At 55.5% G+C, this 18,917-nt stretch overlaps 2 protein-coding genes across 5 annotated transcripts in view; one reads left to right on the top strand and one right to left on the bottom strand.

Annotated features, from left to right (window-relative positions):
• On the top strand, positions 1-6,864 carry TMEM150B (transmembrane protein 150B). 3 transcript variants are annotated; one of them, XM_039466024.2, is made up of 7 exons: positions 1-70; positions 784-859; positions 1,532-1,591; positions 1,665-1,732; positions 1,955-2,082; positions 4,770-4,950; positions 6,128-6,864. In XM_039466024.2, the coding sequence occupies exons 2-7, from the start codon at positions 792-794 to the stop codon at positions 6,334-6,336; spliced, it is 714 nt and encodes a 237-aa protein (XP_039321958.1). In that variant the 5' UTR covers positions 1-70; positions 784-791; the 3' UTR covers positions 6,337-6,864. The 3 variants fall into 3 exon arrangements, with proteins under 3 accessions (XP_039321958.1, XP_039321957.1, XP_039321959.1); XM_039466023.2 differs by having other exon boundaries at positions 2-487; XM_039466025.2 differs by having other exon boundaries at positions 2-99.
• BRSK1 (BR serine/threonine kinase 1) overlaps positions 6,676-18,917 on the bottom strand; it is a 24,386-nt gene continuing 12,144 nt past the window's right edge. For both annotated transcript variants that reach the window (XM_039466022.2, XM_010332656.3), the window contains exons 8-19: positions 17,905-18,051; positions 17,404-17,435; positions 16,779-16,949; positions 16,234-16,331; positions 15,802-15,961; positions 15,512-15,572; positions 14,693-15,062; positions 14,248-14,296; positions 14,036-14,159; positions 13,162-13,360; positions 11,240-11,329; positions 6,676-7,253 (exon numbers count right to left, since the gene is read on the bottom strand). In XM_039466022.2, the coding sequence (XP_039321956.1) occupies positions 7,096-7,253; positions 11,240-11,329; positions 13,162-13,360; positions 14,036-14,159; positions 14,248-14,296; positions 14,693-15,062; positions 15,512-15,572; positions 15,802-15,961; positions 16,234-16,331; positions 16,779-16,949; positions 17,404-17,435; positions 17,905-18,051 (1,659 nt within the window). In that variant the 3' untranslated portion in view covers positions 6,676-7,095. The remainder of the gene's footprint in view (positions 7,254-11,239; positions 11,330-13,161; positions 13,361-14,035; positions 14,160-14,247; positions 14,297-14,692; positions 15,063-15,511; positions 15,573-15,801; positions 15,962-16,233; positions 16,332-16,778; positions 16,950-17,403; positions 17,436-17,904; positions 18,052-18,917) is intronic.

The raw sequence follows: 18,917 nt of genomic DNA on the forward strand, positions 1-18,917 counted from the left end.
TCAGCCCAAAAACAGAAGCTGCACCCAGAGCAGGCGGACCTGAGGCCCTCACTCTTGGGTGCCCGAGTAGGTGAGAGCTGGGAGTCTGGACACCAGGAGGTACAGAAGAATATCTGCATTCTATGAGCAACTGGGGCCCTGGAATTCTGGATCTTCCAGGCTGGAGAGAGCTGCAGGCTCTGATTTCTGGTTCCTGGGGAGGGAAGGGCTGAGACTTTGGACGTTGAACCCACAAAGCTGGAGGAAGGAGATTAGGGGCCCCTGAAGCTAAGGCGCGGCCTGCTAGGTTCTGAGGAGACAGGACGTGGCGGTTTGGGTAAAGAGCCCTCCGGAAGTGGTGGACAGACCCAAGGTCCCAGGCAGCGCTCCAGCCTGGACTTTGCCTCAGCCTCGGCCTGACTGAGCCCCGTCCTGAAATGCCAGCCATTATTCCCCAGGCTCACCCAGCCCCAGTCCCAGGACTGAGAGCCCCAGGGAGCTTAGAGAGGTGAGCATCCCAGGGAGGCCCCGGAGGCTGTGAGGTGCAGGGAGGGACAGGGAGGACAGGGAGAAATTCCCCAGGCAGGAGAATCTGTGACAGGATTGAACGCTGCAGGAAAGATAGGGATATGGCCTGGAGTGGAGAGCTGGCCGATTAGATCAGAGCCTCATCACTTCCGCCTGAGAGCCGAAGGAAGCCCAGCGGCTGGGGCCACAATCTCATACACCTGGACCCTGCTGAGGGCTGTTTCTTCAGGTGTGGGAGAGACGTGCCCAGCCTCAGCCCCTGTCCTTCCCCTGCAGAGTCCAGCATGTGGGGCCACTTGTCCCTGATGCCTGCCTTCCTTGCTGTGTGGGCTATCTCCGGCGTCTGGATCGTGTGAGTGTCAGAGGCACCATGGACTCCTGGGTCTGAGGGTGGAGGGGGCTGGGGCCTGGATTCCTGGGTCTGAGGGAGGAAGGGGGTGGGGGGCCTAAATTCCTTGGCCTGAGGGAGGAGGGGCTGAGGGAGGTGGAGCTGAGGGTCTGGACTCCAGGGTCTGAGGGAGGAGGGGCTGGGGTCTGGACTCCAGGGTCTGAGGGAGGAGGGGCTGAGGGGCTGAGGGAGGTGGAGCTGAGGGTCTGGACTCCTGGGTCTGAGGGCGGAGGGGCTGCGGCCCGGATTCCTGGGTCTCATGGAGGAGGGGCTGGCTGGGGGGTCTGGACTCCTGGGTCTGAGAAAGGAGGGGCTGGGGTCTGGACTCCTGGGTCTGAGGGAGGAGGGGCTGGGGGCCTAAATTTGTGGGTCTGAAGGAGGAGGGGACTGGGGGCCTGGACTCCTGTTATGAGGGTGGAGGGGGCTAGAAGTCCTTGTTCGTTTTTTTAAAGATGGGGTTTCACCATGATGGCCAGGCTAGTCTTGAACTCCTGACCTCAGGTGATCCACCCGCCTCGGCCTCCGAAAGTGCTGGGATGACAGGCGTGAGCCCCCGCGCCCGGCCGAAGTGCTTGTTTGCGTGGTCAACCGAGGGAAAGTTGGTGAGAGCCGCCCACTCACTCTGATTCCCCCCAGGTTTGCCATTGCAGTGGCCAACAGGACTGTGGACCTCAGCAAAGGCTTTCCCTACATCAGGTAGTTATGCCCGAGGGTGGCGGCGGGGGGCGCTGGCCTGGAGCACCCAGGATGACCCCTTTGTCTTCCTCAGCTTCTGCGGATCCTTCCCCCCCCAGAGCTGCATCTTCAGCCAGGTGCTCAACGTGGGAGCTGCTCTGGGTAAATATTGCACGGGTCTCTTTGGTTCTGTGCTCCCCAGCCTAGCCAAGCGAGCTCCGAAACTCCTCCTTTCTCAAACCCAGGGGTCCATGCCCCAGACCCCTCCTTCCCCAGAATCCAGGAGTCCGCCGCCTTCTCCCTCACCTTGCCCCCCTCGCCTCCCTCACTGGTTTCCAGGAGTCTGGGGCGGGTTCCCTCCTACTTCTTTCTCCCTTCTCCCAGCCGCGTGGATCTGCGTTGTCCGTTACCACCAGCTCCGGGACTGGGGCGTCGGAAAGTGGCCTAACCAGTTAATCCTATGGACGGGTCTTCTCTGTGCCCTGGGCACCTCCGTGGTAGGCAATTTCCAGGTATGACCCTGTCGGCGCCCAGGGTCTGCCCCGGCCGGCGTCTGGGACTACAACTCCCAGCATGCCCTGCGGCCATAGGCTTATTGTAGCGGGGGTATTGTTCCCACGTAGCCTTCTGGGACTTGTATTTTTCTTTGGCGACTGGCCGCGGACCGGCTGGATTCTTTTCCTCTCTGAATGAGGGGCTCTGGGTGAGGCTGTTTTCCGCAGGACTTCGTTGACCTCGAGGCGGTTGGGATAATTTGGATAATTTTCTGCCAGCTCCTCTCCCCAGCTCATTTAATGCTGGAATTACTGGCCGGGCTCTGTGGGTCACACTTGTAATCCCAGCACTTTGGGAGGCTGAGGCTGGTGGATCACCTGTGGTTACGAGTTCGAGTCCAGCATGGCCAACGTGGTGAAACCCCATCTCTACTAAAAATACAACAAGTTAACCGGGGGTGGTGGCGGGTACCTGTAATCCCAGCTACTTGGGAGGCTGAGGTAGGAGAATCGCTTGAACCCAGGAGGTGGGGGTTGCAGTGAGCGGAGATTATGCCATTGCACTCCAGCCTGGGGCTCAAGAGCAAGACTCAGTCTCAAAAAAAAGTGACTGAGCCATTTGGCAGCAGGTTTTCCATTTTGCTCATGACTTCATTCTATCTCCATAAAGATTTTAACTAGATCAGTCCCTATTGCCTCTGAACCTTATTTATTTATTTTATTTGGACATGGAGTCCTAAGAAAAAACAAAAAACAAAAACAAACAAACAAGCAAAAGGAGATGGAATCTTGCTCTGTTACCCAAGCTGGAGTGCAGGGGCACGATCTCAGTCACTGCAACCTCCACCTCTGGGTCCAGTTGATCCTCCTGCCTCAGCCTACCAAGTAGCTGGGAGTACAGGTGCCTGGCAGCATGCCTAATTTTTTTTTTTTTTTTTTTTTTTTTTTTTTTTTTGTATTTTCAGTAGAGACAGGGTTTTACCGTTGGCTGGGCTGGTCTTGAACTCCTGACCTCAAATGATCCACCTGCCTCAGCCTTCCAAAGTACTTCTTAACCTATTTATTTATTTTTTATTTTTATTTTTTGAGATAGAGTCTTGCTCTGTGGCCCCAGCTGGAGTGCAGTGGTGAGATCTTAGCTCACTGCAACCTCCATCTCCTGGGTTCAAGTGATTCTTCTACCTCAGCCTCCCAAGTAGCTGGGATTACACGTACCCACCACCACACCTGGCTCATTTTTGTATTTTTAGTAGAGACAAGGTTTCACCGTGTTGGTCAGGCTGGTCTCAAACTCCTGACCTCAAGTGACTTGCAGACCTTGGCCTCCCTAAGTGTGAGCCACTGCGCCCAGCCCTCAACCTATTATCTTGCTCCTCTAAGGAGTCTTTTTAGACATTTCCCCCTGGTTGTCCTCTCTTCCCATAAATTTTTAAGTATTTTATTTATATTATTTTTTATTTATTTTTGAGATAAGGTGTCATCTCCACTCACTACACCCTCCACTTCCTGGGCTCAAGTGATCATCCAGCCTCAGCCTCCTGAGTAGCGGGCACTACAGGCCTGAGCCACCATGCCTGGCTAATAATTCTATTTTCTGTAGAGACAGGGTTTTGCCACGTTGCCCAGGTGAGTCTCAAACTCCTGAGCTCAAAGCGATCTGCCTGCTTCACCTTCCGAAGAGCAGGGATTACAGATGTGAGCCACCATGCCAGGCTAAAATTTCAAGTATTTAAAATTTTTTTTTTTTTTTTTGAGATGGAGTTTCGCTCTTGTTACCCAGGCTGGAGTGCAATGGCATGATCTCGGCTCACCGCAACCTCTGCCTCCCAGGTTCAGGCAATTCTCCCGCCTTAGCCTGCCGAGTAGCTGGGATTACAGGCCCGCACCACCATGCCCAGCTAATGTTTTGTATTTTTAGTAGAGACGGGGTTTCACCATGTTGACCAGGATGGTCTTGATCTCTTGACCTCGTGATCCACCCGCCTCGGCCTCCCAAAGTGCTGGGATTACAGGCTTGAGCCACTGCGCCCGGCTATTTAAAAATTTTAATAGAATATATGCTATATATCTGTGAGTCACATGCAATTGTAACATTTAAGAATTTTTTGCCCGCAAGACCAATTTTGAGGGCAATATCTGTCCCCTGCCTTCAGAATGCGAGATTTATCCCACTCATATTTACTCAGCAACTACTGTTCTAGGAACTGAGGCTACAGCATTTAAATGCCTGCCCTTGTGAAGCTGACAGTAGCCAACGTACTTAATGAGCCCATCGCTGGGTATGGAAAGTTTGCCATCACTGTCTACTGTGTTGGTGAAGGGCCCGGACCCCTTTGGGGCCCCTTTCTTTCCCTCCAGAGTCTCCCTCTTTTTTCTTTTTCTTTTTTTTTTTTTTTTTTTTTGAGACGGAGTTTCATTCTTGTTACCCAGGCTGGAGTGCAATGGTGCGATCTCGGCGCACCGCAACCTCCGCCTCCTGGGTTCTGCCTCCTGGGTTCTGAGTAGGTGGGATTACAGGCACGCGCCACCACGCCCAGCTAATGTTTTGTATTTTTAGTAGAGACGGGGTTTCACTATGTTGACCAGGATGGTCTCGATCTCTCGACCTCGTGATCCAGCTGCCTTGGCCTCCCAAAGTGCTGGGATTACAGGCTTGAGCCACCGCGCCCGGAGTCTCCCTCTTAACTCCTCCCTTCTCCTCCCAGGAAAGGAATCAGAGGCCTACGCACTTGGCAGGAGCCTTCCTTGCCTTCGTCTTGGGTAACGTCTACTTCTGGCTGCAGCTCCTCCTGTGGAGGCTGAAGGGCCTGCCCCAGCCCGGGGCCGCCTGGATTGGGCCGCTCCGCCTGGGCCTCTGCAGCTTCTGCACCATCCTTATTATAGCCAGTATCCTTCTTATGTTGCGGGAAAGGTTTGGAGGCGGCTCTTCCTTGGAGCTCTTCCTTGGTTTTCCTGCCTGGCTGTGTGTCACTGGGGACGTCTCTTCCTTCCTCTGGATCTCAGTCTTTGCACGGCATTATGTCGAGAGTGCCAACTTTGAGGTCATGGTACCTGAGTTGGAATCCCCTGTCTGCCACATCCTAGCTGAGGGAAACTTCCGCTGGTTGCTGCTTCTTGGTGTCAATGGTTTCCTCATCATGAATGCAGATAATGACAGGGCTGACCCCAGGGTTGTGGAGTAGATAAGATAATGTGCCTAAGGTGCTTAGATGTGTGCCTGAGATACAGTGAGTGACCAGTAACTACTGGAAGAATGACAGACCAGTAACAGTCCCTTCAGGGCACCCGCTCTGTGCCAGGAATCATGGTGGGTGTTTACAAGTGCAAACAGGTTCAGACAGGAAAGGTCTGTTGGCCGAGACGCATAGGAAGTTCTGCAGCGGAGCTGGTGGTGGGCTGCAGGTGGCTTGTGCAGGCTCTGGAGGGCATTGCGTGCATTCTTCGTAACTCCAGGTCCTGTGATAGCATGTTAATAGCTTGAAGTCACCATCATGGAAGTATTTATACTGCTGTAATTGGCAAATGCCACCAACCAGAGCCAGTTGTTAAACATTTACTAGCACACCATATAATGGTTGACTTGGCCGGGCGCGATGGCTCACGCCTATAATCCCAGCACTTTGGGAGGCTGGGGGGGGGGGTGGATCACGAGGTCAAGAGTTCGAGACCATCCTGGTCAACATGGTGAAACCCCATCTCTACTAAAAATACAAAAATTAGCTGGGCATGGTACTGCGTGCCTGTAGTCCCAGCTACTCGGGAGGCTGAGGCAGGAGAATTACTTGAACCCGGGAGGCAGAGGTTGCAGTGAGCCCAGAATGAAAACGTTTGGGATACCCGGAATGCAATAGTAAGGAAAGCGGGTCGGGCACCCTGAGATGGAGACAGGGCTGGAGAGCACTGGGGATCTAGGCTAGACGCCATCTGTGAGGAGGCATGCAGGAAGGTGGGAGCTGAGGATGGGACACCCAGAGACGGCCTCAGCTCAGCCTGAGGTGGCACAGAGACCAGGCCAGGCTCCGCGTCCGTCACGGCAGCAGCGTGGCCCTTGACCCTGGGGCAGTGTTCGTCCTCCACACCTACTCGCTGCGTGGCGTCTCTGCGGCCTGTGAGTGGGTCGTGGCCATGCTGCTGTTCACGCTCTTCGGTCTCTTGGCCGTGGACTTCTCCACCCTGCAGAGCTGCACCCTGTGTGTCCAGCCGTGGCCCAGCCTCAGTCCCCCGCCAGCCTCTCCCATCTCCCTGCCAGTCCGGCTGTCGCAGGCATCCTGACCCGGGCCTCACCCTCACCAGTGAAGCAGCAAAGATGGGGCCAGACCCAGCACCCTGCACACCGAAAGATGAGCCATGGGGGATCTCTCCAACCATCTGGGGCTGCCGCCGACTGACCTGGTGCTGGAGGACATGCATGCCAGCACGGAGGGCCTCTGAACAGCGGGTCGCAGCAGCATCCCTGTCCCCGCCTTTGGGCCCTGCCCCTGCAGTCGGGCACCCAGGAAGCGAGAGGCCAAGGCCAGCCAGCTGTCCCTGATCAAGGCTATTTATTATTATTATCTTTTTTTTTTTTTTTTTTTGCCGCCGGCGGAATCAGAGACACAGACGCAGGCAGGATCACGCGAAACCAGAATTCCTTCCGGAGAGCAAATCCGTACAGAAGGTCGTTGGGAGAGGACCAGGGGAGGAGGGGGCCCGGGGAGAGGGGCTTGGGGACGACACAGGGACAGAGGGCCCTGTCCGGATCTGCTAAGCCACCCCAACCAGCTCCCGTCCCTCCCCCACCCCACCCCGCAGAGAGATTGATCAATAAATAAAATAATAAATTAATAAATAAAATAGAAACAGCTCCCCCGCCCCCATTCCCCTAGAACCACCCCCATTTGGGCACGGCCCACAGAGCCCCATCCCTGCAGGGCAAGGCCGGGTTTTGCGTCCACCCCCCTCCCGACATGTTCCTTGGGCCTTATTTACAGATTCACAGTTGGGGGCAGGGAAGGGGGTGGGGGGGTCCCCTCCCTCCCTGGCCCCCTGGGGTCAGGGCAGAGGGGTCCCGTTGGTGGCCAGGAGCTTCTTGTCCTTTGGGGGGCCTCGGCGGGGAGAGCTGCTGAGCTCTGGGTCTGGGCGGCCAGGCGGGGGCTGCAGGCTTCGGGGAGGGGCACTGGCAGGCCGGGTCTGGGCCCCGTTCTTCTCATCTGTGAGGGAGGAAGAGGTTTTTCCTGGTTTCCACAGCCCAGGGCTGAGGTTCCCATGACCACGGATGGGGGCAGAGTCTGTTATCAGTAGGTCTCAGTAGCCCCACGGCTCCAGCTCCGGATCTCCGAGAAGGCCTAGTCCCTCCACCGCCTGCTGGAAGCCTCCAGACTTGGTTACTCAGAGGACACACGGTGAGTGACAGCACCTGGCTTCCCTAGGATGGGGGCTGCACCCTAGGCCCCTGTAACCCTTGTGGCTTTGGAAAAGGGGCCGGGTTAGTCCACGGGAGACCTGGACCGGGACCAGGTTCAGGAGAGCCTCAGATTCTGGCTATGATACTATTTGCTAAGAAACAGCCAGAGGCCCCCGACTCCTTCCTAGTCTGGATGTTAGGGAGAAATGTACTATGGAACGGGGCTCACGGGAGCCTACTGGTGGGGGGCCTCAGACCCCTCACGCTGGGGCAGCCTGACTCAGCTCACTCTTCTGTGGGGCCTGAGGCCACCTCCTCCTGGGGACTGTGGTGGAAACACTGGTTGCTGGGTGGTCTCTAGCAAGTTCCATGGGGCCTAGAATGACCTGAGGTTCCCTGGCAGAGACCTCATTTCTCTCTTAAGAGAAACTGAGGGGACTGGCCACAGTGTCTCATGCCGGTAATCCCAGCACTTTGGGAGGCTGAGGTAGGCGATCACTTGAGGTCAGGAGTTCAAGACCAGCCTGGCCAACATGGTGAAATCCTGTCTCTACGAAAAATACAAAAATTAGCCAGGCATGATGGTGGGTGCCTGTAATCCCAGCTACTCGGGAGGCTGAGGCTGGAGAATCGCTTGAAGCTGGGAGGCAGAGGTTGCAGTGAGCTGAGATTGTGCTATTGCACTCCAGCCTGGGCAATATAGGGAGACTCCACCTCAAAAACAAAAGAGAAACTGGAGGGCTTGTTGTCATAGCAACCCATATGACTTGGAGGCCAGGCCCCCCACTCCATTCTCCTTTATGAGACAGGTGGCTGAGCCCCCGGGATGCCTGTTAGCCCTACATCTTTGAGGGTGTGCCCCTTTTGGGACCCCTGGTTGTTCAGTCCAGCTTTCCTTGGCAACGGGGTCCAGGGGACCTAATTTGCTTTCCGGTTGCCCCTAGCAACCAGAAAACCCTGTTTCTCCACCTCAGCACGACTGCCATTCGGGACCCAGCTGCCGCGGGGGGGCTGTTGGGTGAACTGTGGGATGTTTGCAGCATCCCTGGCTTCCACCCACAAGACGCCCCTGGCATCCCCCTGCTCTCCCCAGTTGAGATGAGCAAAAAGGTCTCCAGACGCTGCTAAGTGTCTCCCCAGGGGGCCGTGCTAAGCTGAGTGACGGCCCCTCCAAGGATGTCCACATGCAGATGCTGAGAACGTGTGACGATGTCCCTGACAGGGCAGAAGACACCCTGTGCTGTGGGGAAGGTTAAAAACCTTGAGGTGGGAGATTATCTTGGAGCATCTGTGTAGGTCCCACTGAGTCACCTTTTCCCAGCTAAGGTTGGTCGGAGGAATATATAGCGTCACTGGCTTTGAAGATGGGGGAAGAGCCCTAACCAAAGGCATGAGGCAGCGTCTAGGAACTGGGAAACGCAGGGAAACAGGCTGCCCGAGAGCCTCCGGGCAGGAATGCAGCCCTCAGGCCCCCCGATGTTAGCCCGGGGAGACTATGGGGCACTTCTGACCTTCAGGACTGCGTAACAGTCACTTGTGGTTGGGCACGGTGGGTCACGCCTGTAATCTCAGCACTTGGAGAGGCCAAGGAGGGAGGATCACAAGGTCAGAAGTTCAAAACCAGCCTGGCCAACATAGTGAAACCCCGTCTCTACTCAAAATACAAAAATTAGCTGGGCGTAGTGTCGGACGCCTATAATCCCAGCTACTCGGGAGGCTGAGGCAGGAGAATTGCTTGAACCCGGGAGGTGTTCAAAAGAATCTTGAACCAAGATTCCACCACTGCACTCCAGCCTGGGTGACAGAGCAAGACTTCATCTAAAAAAAAAAAAAAAAAAAAAAAAAAAAGGCCAGGCGCGGTGGCTCAAGCCTGTAATCCCAGCACTTTGGGAGGCCGAGGCGGGTGGATCACGAGGTCGAGAGATCGAGACCATCCTGGTCAACATGGTGAAACCCCGTCTCTACTAAAAATACAAAAAATTAGCTGGGCATGGTGGCACGTGCCTGTAATCCCAGCTACTCAGGAGGCTGAGGCAGGAGAATTGCCTGAACCCAGGAGGCGGAGGTTGCGGTGAGCCGAGATCGCGCCATTGCACTCCAGCCTGGGTAACAAGAGCGAAACTCCGTCTTAAAAAAAAAAAAAAAAAAAAAAAAAAAAAGCTGGGTGAGGTTGTCCACACCTGTAATCCCAGCACTTTGGGAGGCTGAGGCAAGCAGATCACGAGGTCAGGAGTTCAAGACCAGTCTGGCCAACATGGTGAAATCCCGTCTCTACTAAAAATATAATAAATTAGCTGAGCATGGTGGCAGGTGCCTGTAATCCCAGCTACTCGAGAGGCTGAGGCAAGAGAATCGCTTGAATCCAGGAGGCGGAGGTTGCAGCAACCTGGGTGACAGTGCGAGACTCCGACTCAAAACAAAAAAGTCACTTGTGTTGTTTCAGCCACCGAGGCTGTGTCATTTGTGGATGGCGGCCATAGGAAACAAACACGGGTGAAACCAGCTCCCCTCGTTGAGAAACACGGCTCCCGAGCAAAGACCTGACCCTGGGACTCAGGGTTTCTGGTGACAAGGCCAAGGCTGCCGTGGCTCCTGCCCAACACTGGGCCCTGTTTCCTTTCAACGGGGGTGGGCCAGGGGTCTGGGAAGGAGCCTGGGTCCTGTGAGGATGTTGCCTGACTCCCCCAGAGTAGATGGCTGTCCACGTGCCCTGCAATGGAGTCCGGCACCCTGGTTCACCTGGTTCCTAGGGGAGGGACTGCCATGTCTCAGGAATGAGGGCTGATTTCCAGGGCAGGCGCTCTCTTTCCTCCAGAATTCCGGCTACCTCTGGTTGCTCGGGCAGGCATACCTTATGGTGTGGAATGAATGCTGCATCCTCCGAAATTCATGTGCTGAAACCCAACCCCAAGGTGATGGTATCAGGAAGTCAGGTCTTTGGGAGGTGATTAGGTCATGAGGGTGGGGCCTTCATGAATGGGATCAGAGTCCTTAGGAAAGATGCCCCAGCGAGTTCCCTTACCCCTTCTGCCGTGTGAAGACACAGCACAAACGTGCTGTGTGTGACCCAGAAAGCAGCTCTCATCTGATACCAAACCTGCCGGTGGCTGGACTTCCCGGCCTCCAGAATTGTCAGCAATAAATTTCTGTTGTTTGTAAGTTACCCAGTGTTGGTATTTTCTTACAGTAGCCTGAATGAACTAAGATCTTTGCAGCAAATCCCACCGGGGGCCTGGCCTCTGCTGTTCCCTGATGGCTAGAGAATTCGACTCTTTGACAACCAGGACTGGTGAGCCTGGGGCCTGATTCCTCACAGCAAGATCTTGCACATTCCCATGAATTCAGCTCAGAACTCTGATTGGTACAGACCATCAGGCCCTAGCCCCAGGGTGAGGTGAAGTCTGAGACCTGTAAAAAGGGTGGCCTATTTGTCCTGCGTTTAGACTCAAAGCCCTGCATCCCAGAAACACCCTTCAGTCCCAAACAAACCAGGACAGGGGGTCACCCTCTTCCTGGACAGAGGTTCAGAACCTCTGTTGGCAGAATGTTCCATGACGCCCAACACAGAGCCTGTCATCCTCTTAGGGACCCCCGGAAGCCAGTCCTCAGGTTGCTAGGGAGACCCTCCTCAGCCCCCAGCCTCTCCGGGAACCTGCTCACAACTCTGCTGATGAGCCCTCAGCTAACACAATGGTGAAGGAGCCCATCAGCTGGGCCTCCTCTGCAAACCAAACCCCAGAGCACCTGCTCACGCTGGACCTCTCCCCGCCACCCACGGCCCCCACCACCCACCTGCCAGGGCCTGCACGGAGGGCTGGTCATGAGTGCTCAGTAGCTGTGCCTGGATGGTCTCCACCACTCGCTTGAACCGACGGCTGGGACCTGGGGGGACAGGTAGGCAGAAAAACACTGACTGGGGGTCCAGGAACGGGAAGGGCCTCCCAGCCTGCAGAACCCCGTCCCTCCACCCAGCAAACAACTCTCCTCCTCCACGTCTCCACCTCCCCTGGTCCGCTGTGGCCACATTAATCCACGGTTTGCAAATGGGTCTGTGCTGCTCTTTAAAAAACACGGTCAGGCTCACATACCTTCAACTTCAAATAACAGGTGTCGATTTCTATTTAAATAGATACTATTGCTTCTTGTTAGTTTCTGGTTGACCCCAGGAAGGACCAGAAATGTAAGAAAGTTGGAGCCAGGCTGGGTGCAGTGGCTCATGCCTGTAATGCCAGCACTTTGGGAGGCCGAGGCGGGTGGATCACGAGGTCAAGAGATTGAGACCATCCTGGTCAACATGGTGACCCAGTCTCTACTAAAAATACAAAACATTAGCTGGGCATGGTGGCACGTGCCTGTAATCCCAGCTACTCGGGAGGCTAAGGCGGGAGAATTGCCTGAACCTGGGAGGCGGAGGTTGCGGTGAGCCGAGATTGCGTCATTGCACTCCAGCCTGGGTAACAAGAGCGAAGCTCCGTCTCAAAAAAAAAAAAAAAAAAAAAAAAAAAGTTGGAGCTGAGCACGATGGCTCCAGCCTGTAATCTCAGCACTTTGGGAGGCCAAGGCAGGCAGATCACTTCAAGTTAGGAGTTCGAGACCAGCCTGGCCAACATGGCAAAACCCTGTCTCTACTAAAAATACAAAAATTAGCTGGGCATGGCGGCACATGCCTGTAATCCCAGCTACTGAGGAGGCTGAGACAGAAGAATCTCTTGAACCCAGGAGGTGGAGGTTGCAGTTAGCCCAGATTGTGCCACTGCACTCTAGCCTGGGCAACAGAGGAAAACTTTGTTTTCCAGTTTTGCCATGTGGCCAGGCTAGTCTCGAACTCCTGACCTCAGGTAATCCACTGGCCTCTGCCTCCCAAAGTGCTAGGATTACATGCGTGAGCCACCGCGCCCAGCCTGCATATTAGACTTTAAGGGGGACAGAAAAATAAAAGAGTCATCACTGGTTTTGGAGATGGAACACACAGAGTTCCACAGCTGCCTGGTTTAGAAATCCTTGGGGCAAGCCCCTCTACCACCTGTGACATGTTAATATTGATGACAGAGATCTGAGATGTCCCTCCTTATTCAAACTCTCACTATCACGACTGAGGAGCTAAGCAGAAAGTAGAATTGGCAGTAAGGCATTTCGGTGGTTTTCCATTCTTGTGCCAAGTCTTGATTGGTCATGGCTGCCTGGAGTTAAAGTTCCTGGGGCTGCCGGCAGGAACAAGCACTGCCATCAACTGGTGACGTCTACTCTGGTCAGACAGATATTAGACAGCAGTGCTGTGTCTTTGCCCTTTCTACCATCTTAAAGCAATAGGAAGAGCTGGGTTCTCTCCTCTGAGGTCGAGAGGCCTGGGTGGGGCTGCAGCTCAGCCACAGTGTATTCTGTGACTCTGGCCAAGCCCACTGACCTCCCTATGACTCAGTTTTCTCCTCTGTAAAATAGGTGATTACTAACACCTCAGAGGCTGCCTGGGAGCTTCAAGGAGATAATGCATTCATTATTTTCACCGTAAATGCCTGGGGAAATACTGATGAGAGAATGGGGAAATAGAGATGGGGTTGTGGGGGGCTCTGTGTGGGGAGGAGGATCGCAGGGAGTCAGCCCCAGCTGAACACCATTTCCTCCTCCTGCTGCTGCCCTCCCGGGCCTCTACACTATCTCAGCTGTCGTAAACGGTCCCAACACTGGGCGGAGGGCAGCCTAGCCAAGAGACTCACCGGAGATGAGAGTGAAGGTGACAGAGTAGATGCCACCACCTCCACTGCCGTCCCGTCTCGGGGAGGGCTCTGGACCCTCAGAGGAGCTGATGTCCACTTGGAAGCGGACAGGCTTCTGGAAGACGGAGGGGCCGCCACTGGCCTTGTACTCGGCCCTGAAGCTGGTCTGTGACAGCACACTGTGACTCAGGCTGGGGATCTGAGCGAGGTGAGAACACAGGAAGAGGTGAGCTCCGGGAATGGATACCCAGCCCCACAACCAGCTCTGGCTGAGGAACTACAAATCTCATGAGCCACTGGAGGGAAAGACGGACAGAAAACGCACTGGGAGACCCCTTTGCCTGCAAGGACTTGTAGCTTTCTCTGTCCTATCAGCGATTAATGGAGGAATGGTCAGACGACTCAATCCTAACGTGGCTCTGATGTCTGGGTGACAGCCTCAGCCTCCAAGACCACGTGAAACACTGCTTGCTCGTTTTACAAATGCTGCGCATAGCCGTATCTGTTACAGAAAGTCTAAGTCCCATTGGCCCCCGAGCAAAACACCAAAGACCAGCAATGGGGCAGCCTTAAAATTGGCTGGGAAGTTTCTTCTGCTAATTTAAAACCTCGCAGTAGGGGAATGGGAACTCACCCATCCTCAGGGACACTATTATCTGGTATATTGCAATTCAGGATCCTATCTCACCACTTCCAGGCCTCTGGCCACAATAAATCTTTCCTGCCTACTGACCTCTACCCAACTCTGGCCATGAAACGAAATCTCATGAGACCCAGGAGGACGCCAGGCCTGTGCTGAAGTGGTTAGCCCCAGAGGCTGCTGGGACTTGCAGTTTTGTGGTGGCCATGATCGACAGGGACCCAGGCCCCTCACCGACAGAAAGGCATGGACAATGTCTGCTTTGATGCTGCTAAGGGGTTTGTCCTTTAGCACGAGGAATATCTGTTCTTCTTTGTCCAGGGAGATGAAGTTCCCAAACCAGGAGCGTTTTGCCAGCCTAAGTGGGAGGGATGGTTGGAGGAGGGTTAGGAGGGCGCCAAGGGCACCCCCTCCATCCCCACTTTTTCCTTCCCTGTTAGACTTACTCTGGGGAGGACTCTGGTGTCAAGCTGGACATCTCCTCAGCGGTAGGGACTGGTAGGGGGAAGGCAGAGAACGTGGTCAATACCTGTCCATCGTCGCAGTGGCCAGCACACAGGTCTACACTGGCCTCCTCCCAGGGCTTCCAGAGCCTGGGTGCAGCCGTGGCCAAGCCATGCCCCCTGGTCGGGGCTCACAAACCACAGGCCAACGGGAGGTGATCCGGAGCCCCGGGGGGCGTGCCTTTCAGTGTCCTACTCCAGAGCTAGAGGCCCCACCTCTCTCCCCAACAGGGGCACGTCTGCTCCAAACCCCCTCTTCTCCAGAACGGGGGAATCCAGGTCCCCAGTTCCTTCCTCTCTATACACACTAGAGGGACATCCCTGGGACCAGATTTTCAGTCCCTAGCCCACTCCCCACATTACGACTCAGCAGTTCGTGCCCCCATACCCTGCATCTTGCGCCGGTGAAAGCGAGGGGAGCCCAGGAAGCTGTTTCGGATGGAGTTGAGACGACTCCTCCAGGCGGCTCCCCCGACGCCACCGCCGGGGCTGGGGGGTGGTGTTGTCCCCGGGGTCCCGGTGGGACTGGCCCGGGGCGTGTGCAGAGGTGAGTGCAAGGGGGTCCCGCCGGAGGAGCGTGGGGAGCCTGGGGGACCGGGCAGGGGTGTGGAGCGGGCGCTGGGGGGCGGGGGCTGCTCCCCGGCGCCCCCACCCCTGGGGCCCCGAGAAGGCAGCGTCTGCGTTTTGGAAGTCGGGGAGCCCCCACCTCGGGCCTCATCTCCAGCCCCGGGCTCCGGTGAGAAGGAAAAGACCGGACTCTGCAAAGAAGTGGAGACCTTGATGAGCGGGCGGACTACAACTCCCAGGAGTTTCTAGGAGCCCCACTCGCGCACACTCACGGAGGCTGGCCCGTTGCATACTGGAACTTGTAGTCCAATTACCCTCTTTCCCAGGCCCCAGTGAAGGATGGCAAAGACTTTCTATCATGTTTCTTGGCTGAAAACCCAGCCCGTGCGGAGGCTAGTACACAGCAGGCACTCAACTAACTTTTGTAAAATCAGTTAATGAACCCTTCAGGCACGCAATCCTAAGGAGGTAGAAATAAATGGCCAATGGACCAAAATACTTTGGAGGCCTTGGGTCTTTGGCCTTCCAGGGACAAGGAAGCAAGTCTCAAGGCTGCATAGGAATTGTTTCTGCTACTCAATCTTTGCTCCATGTCTCCCCGCTTTCCCCTTCTTCAATCCCACTGGGGACCTGGCCTTACCCTTGGGCTGCTTAGAGGGCTGGAGGACAGACCCGTGGAGGCTCCACTGACGCTACGGGATCTGTTTCCAGGATAGATTAAAAAAAAAAAAAAAAAAATCAGATGGGAGGATTTCAGAAACCACAGATGTTTCCTCACTTCTACAGTCTTTCCAGGTGAGGAAATGAGGCCCAGAGAGGGGAGGTGAATTGTCCCAAGGACACAGCATATTTGAAGTAGAACGGGGGTTAGATTCTTGAACTCCTAGACCCAGGGACTGGGGATCCTCCTAGAGGGACAGGGGCTCCCACCTCTGGCTGTGCTGGGCCATCTCCAAGGCCCGTCGGGTGGGTACAGGGGAGCCACCACCCCCAGCATCCGTGATGCTCAGGACTTCCATGGACTTCCGCTCTGGACGCCGCTTCCCGTGACGACTCAGCATGGGGGAATCCACACGTTTTCTGGGTGGGTCTGAGGGAGGACAATTTCAACCCAATCAAGAAATGGTTTCACCTAGCTGTGCACACTGTGCACACTGCCTTAGAAACTGTACAGAGGGGAAACAGCCCTAGAGTGGAGAGGGGTTTCGATAAATGTCAAAGAGCAAGTCAAGCACTCTAAACCTGGAAGCTCGGAGCCTGCAGCCCCTTCTTCCCTTGGGAATCTGGGGTCTGGGCGCTCAGCCTCTTTCCTTCTTGAGACCAGGTGACTGCCCCCCCACCCCAGCCCTGCTTTCTTCTCACCAACATCATTCCGGGGAGGCAGGTCCTGGTCCTCACAGCTGGGATACCGCTCCTTCCGATCCAAAAGCAGGTAATATATCATCTTTTCTTGATTCTCCCTAAGACAGGGGGTGGGAAAGGTGGAAGGAGGTAAAAGAGGGCTGAGGTCAGAAATCAGTGCCCAGAGGAGGTCTCCTCCGTTCCAGTATTTCTGCGCACGGTTCCACTTTTCTAGGTTATCAGTATGGTCAGTTTCCTCTGCTTTAGGGTACATCTCAGCCGTGTTTTACTCAATTGTGTTAACACTGTAACATCTAATATCCGGACACGTACTATTTGTAAGTAGTATTTAAGGAACTGTCTATGTCTCTCGCAGCATCTATTAACACATTCTCAGCGCGTTTCTGGGCCGTTTTCCCCGCGGGTTCCATCACTCCCAGGCGGGAGCTTCAAACCACGCCCCATGGAGAGGCCAGGGTGCCAAGCCCGGAGCTCTGCGTGCCCGCAGGGAGCTGGCGCACCTCGCCCCACGTGGGTACACGGGTGCAGGGGTCTTGGGGTCTTACTCCTCACTGCGCAGCTCGCGATGCAGCCTCTCGCGGTCCCTGAAGCAGCCCAGTGACGCCATGCTCTCTAGGACGTCGGGGTCCAGCTCTCCATTGGATGGCAGGCTCCGCATGGCTACCCGGCGGCCTGGGGCTGGCTCCAGGCACGGGTCTGGCTCGTGTTTGCCGCCTCTGGGGAAGTGGAGAAACATCATTGGGAACCAGGCTTCCGAGATTCAGCATTCTTTATCTTAGACTCAAGCATCCTGGAGAACAGCCTTCAGGCTTAGAAATCCGAGTCCAGGCGCCAGCCCTTCTCTTTCATACCCAGGAATCCAGACCCCCAGACACTGCCTCCCATCTCAGATCAGAGTCCAGACCCTCAGCCCCTCCTTCTTCCGACCCAGAAGTCTGGCCCCCAGCCCCTTCCTCCGGGAGATCTGGACTCCTAGCTTAACCCCTCCTCTCTCTGACCCCTAGACTCCTTCTCCAGCTGTGTGCTCTTCCCCCAGGACCCATAAGTCCGAGTCCCTAGCCCCTTGCCACTCAGGAACCCTGGCATCCCACTCCCGCAGCTGCCTCTACTGCTCTGGTCCCCACACCTGCTTCCGCCAGGGACCCAAGAGTCCAGTCACCCCATACTCACAGGTACCAAGGATGTTTCTGAATTTGCTCCAGCTGTGAGGGTGGTGAGTCGTAGAGAAGCAGAAGTGAGGTCGTATGCATATGCAGGCGCGCAATGAAAGTTGACTCGGGTGGTTTCGGGGTCCCTGATCATCTCTCCGGCTCACCCCAGCAGGGGCAGGATGACGTCTCACGTCGCCCTCTAGTGGCGACTGAGCGCATCGCCCTCCGCACGCGCCGTGTCTACCCAGGACCCGCCGCATTCCTCTGCCGCATGCGCAGTGGCAGCCGGTTAGTCTCCACGCGCATGCGCCCTCCCGCTGGGGCGCCCGCTTCACTCTGGCGTAGACCCCTCCCCAGTTTGGAGCGGCAGCTTTGTTGGACCTTGGGTTGCGGCTCAGCTGGAGACCCCAGTCACCCCTAGGACTGACGGGTAGGTTCTGAAAACCCATCCCCGTGACTTTTGTGGGGCTTCTGTCGCCATCGCCTACTGTTCTCCCCTCCGCCGGTCCCCCCAACTCACACTGAGCCTTTTTTCGGGTTCCACTTCGATCATGCCCCTCAGGAGGCTCTGGCAGTCTGGAGGAATGAAGTGGGGCATGTGGAAGACGCCCCGTTTCACCTTCTCCAGCAGCTGGCGGAGGTTGTCGTCGTCAAAGGGCAGAGCCCCCTAGGCACGAGATAACAAGGACCCCCATTAGCACATTTCACCCTCACCACGAGCACTGGAGGTGGGGAACTTCGGTGATCTCCACCTTAGTGGCAGGGAAACTGAGGCACAGAGAGGCTGAGCAGTTTGCCCAAGGCCCCTAGCTCGTCCTTGGCAGAGCAGGCTGGAGCCCCGCTTACGAGGCTAGAATTGCAGGGTGGAGGCTGTCTTTTAGACGGCTTTCCCCCTACTGCAGTTTTCCAAGGGTTGTCACTCATTCACTCATTCAACAAAAGGTGAGCATCCGTTACGGGTCAAGGATCCAGCAGTGAACAAAACAGGCCTCTGCCCTTGCACAGCTCCAAACAAATAGCTATACAATGACAGCCACTGAGCGAGGCTTATCCCAGAAGGTAAAACGGGAGCAGAGACCTGAATGCAGCTGAGCCCTAAATCAATGACTGGTGTCCTTATAAGAGGTGAGGAGGGTGCAGAGACACAGAGAGAACAGTCATGTGATGATGGACTGTTCTCTCCCGGCCCCTCAATTTTGTATTTTTGTAGAGGCAGAGATGGGGGTGACGCAGCTGCCACTGAAGGAACACCAAGGACACCAGACGCTGGGAGAGGCAAGGACCTAGAACATTCTTCCTAGGCATCCTTTCTAGGCATCCTTCCCCAGAACCTCCAGAGGAAGCAGGGCCCTGCTGATACTTTCCTTCTTTTTTGTTTTTGTTTTCGTTTTTTGAGACGGAGTTTCACTCTTGTTATGCAGGCTGGAGTGCAATGGCGCGATCTCGGCTCACCGCAACCTCCGCCTCCTGGGTTCAGGCAATTCTCCTGCCTCAGCCTCCTGAGTAGCTGGGATTACAGGCACACACCACCAT

This window comes from Saimiri boliviensis, chromosome 14 (assembly GCF_048565385.1).
Source record: "Saimiri boliviensis isolate mSaiBol1 chromosome 14, mSaiBol1.pri, whole genome shotgun sequence".
Classification (NCBI taxonomy): domain Eukaryota; kingdom Metazoa; phylum Chordata; class Mammalia; order Primates; family Cebidae; genus Saimiri; species Saimiri boliviensis.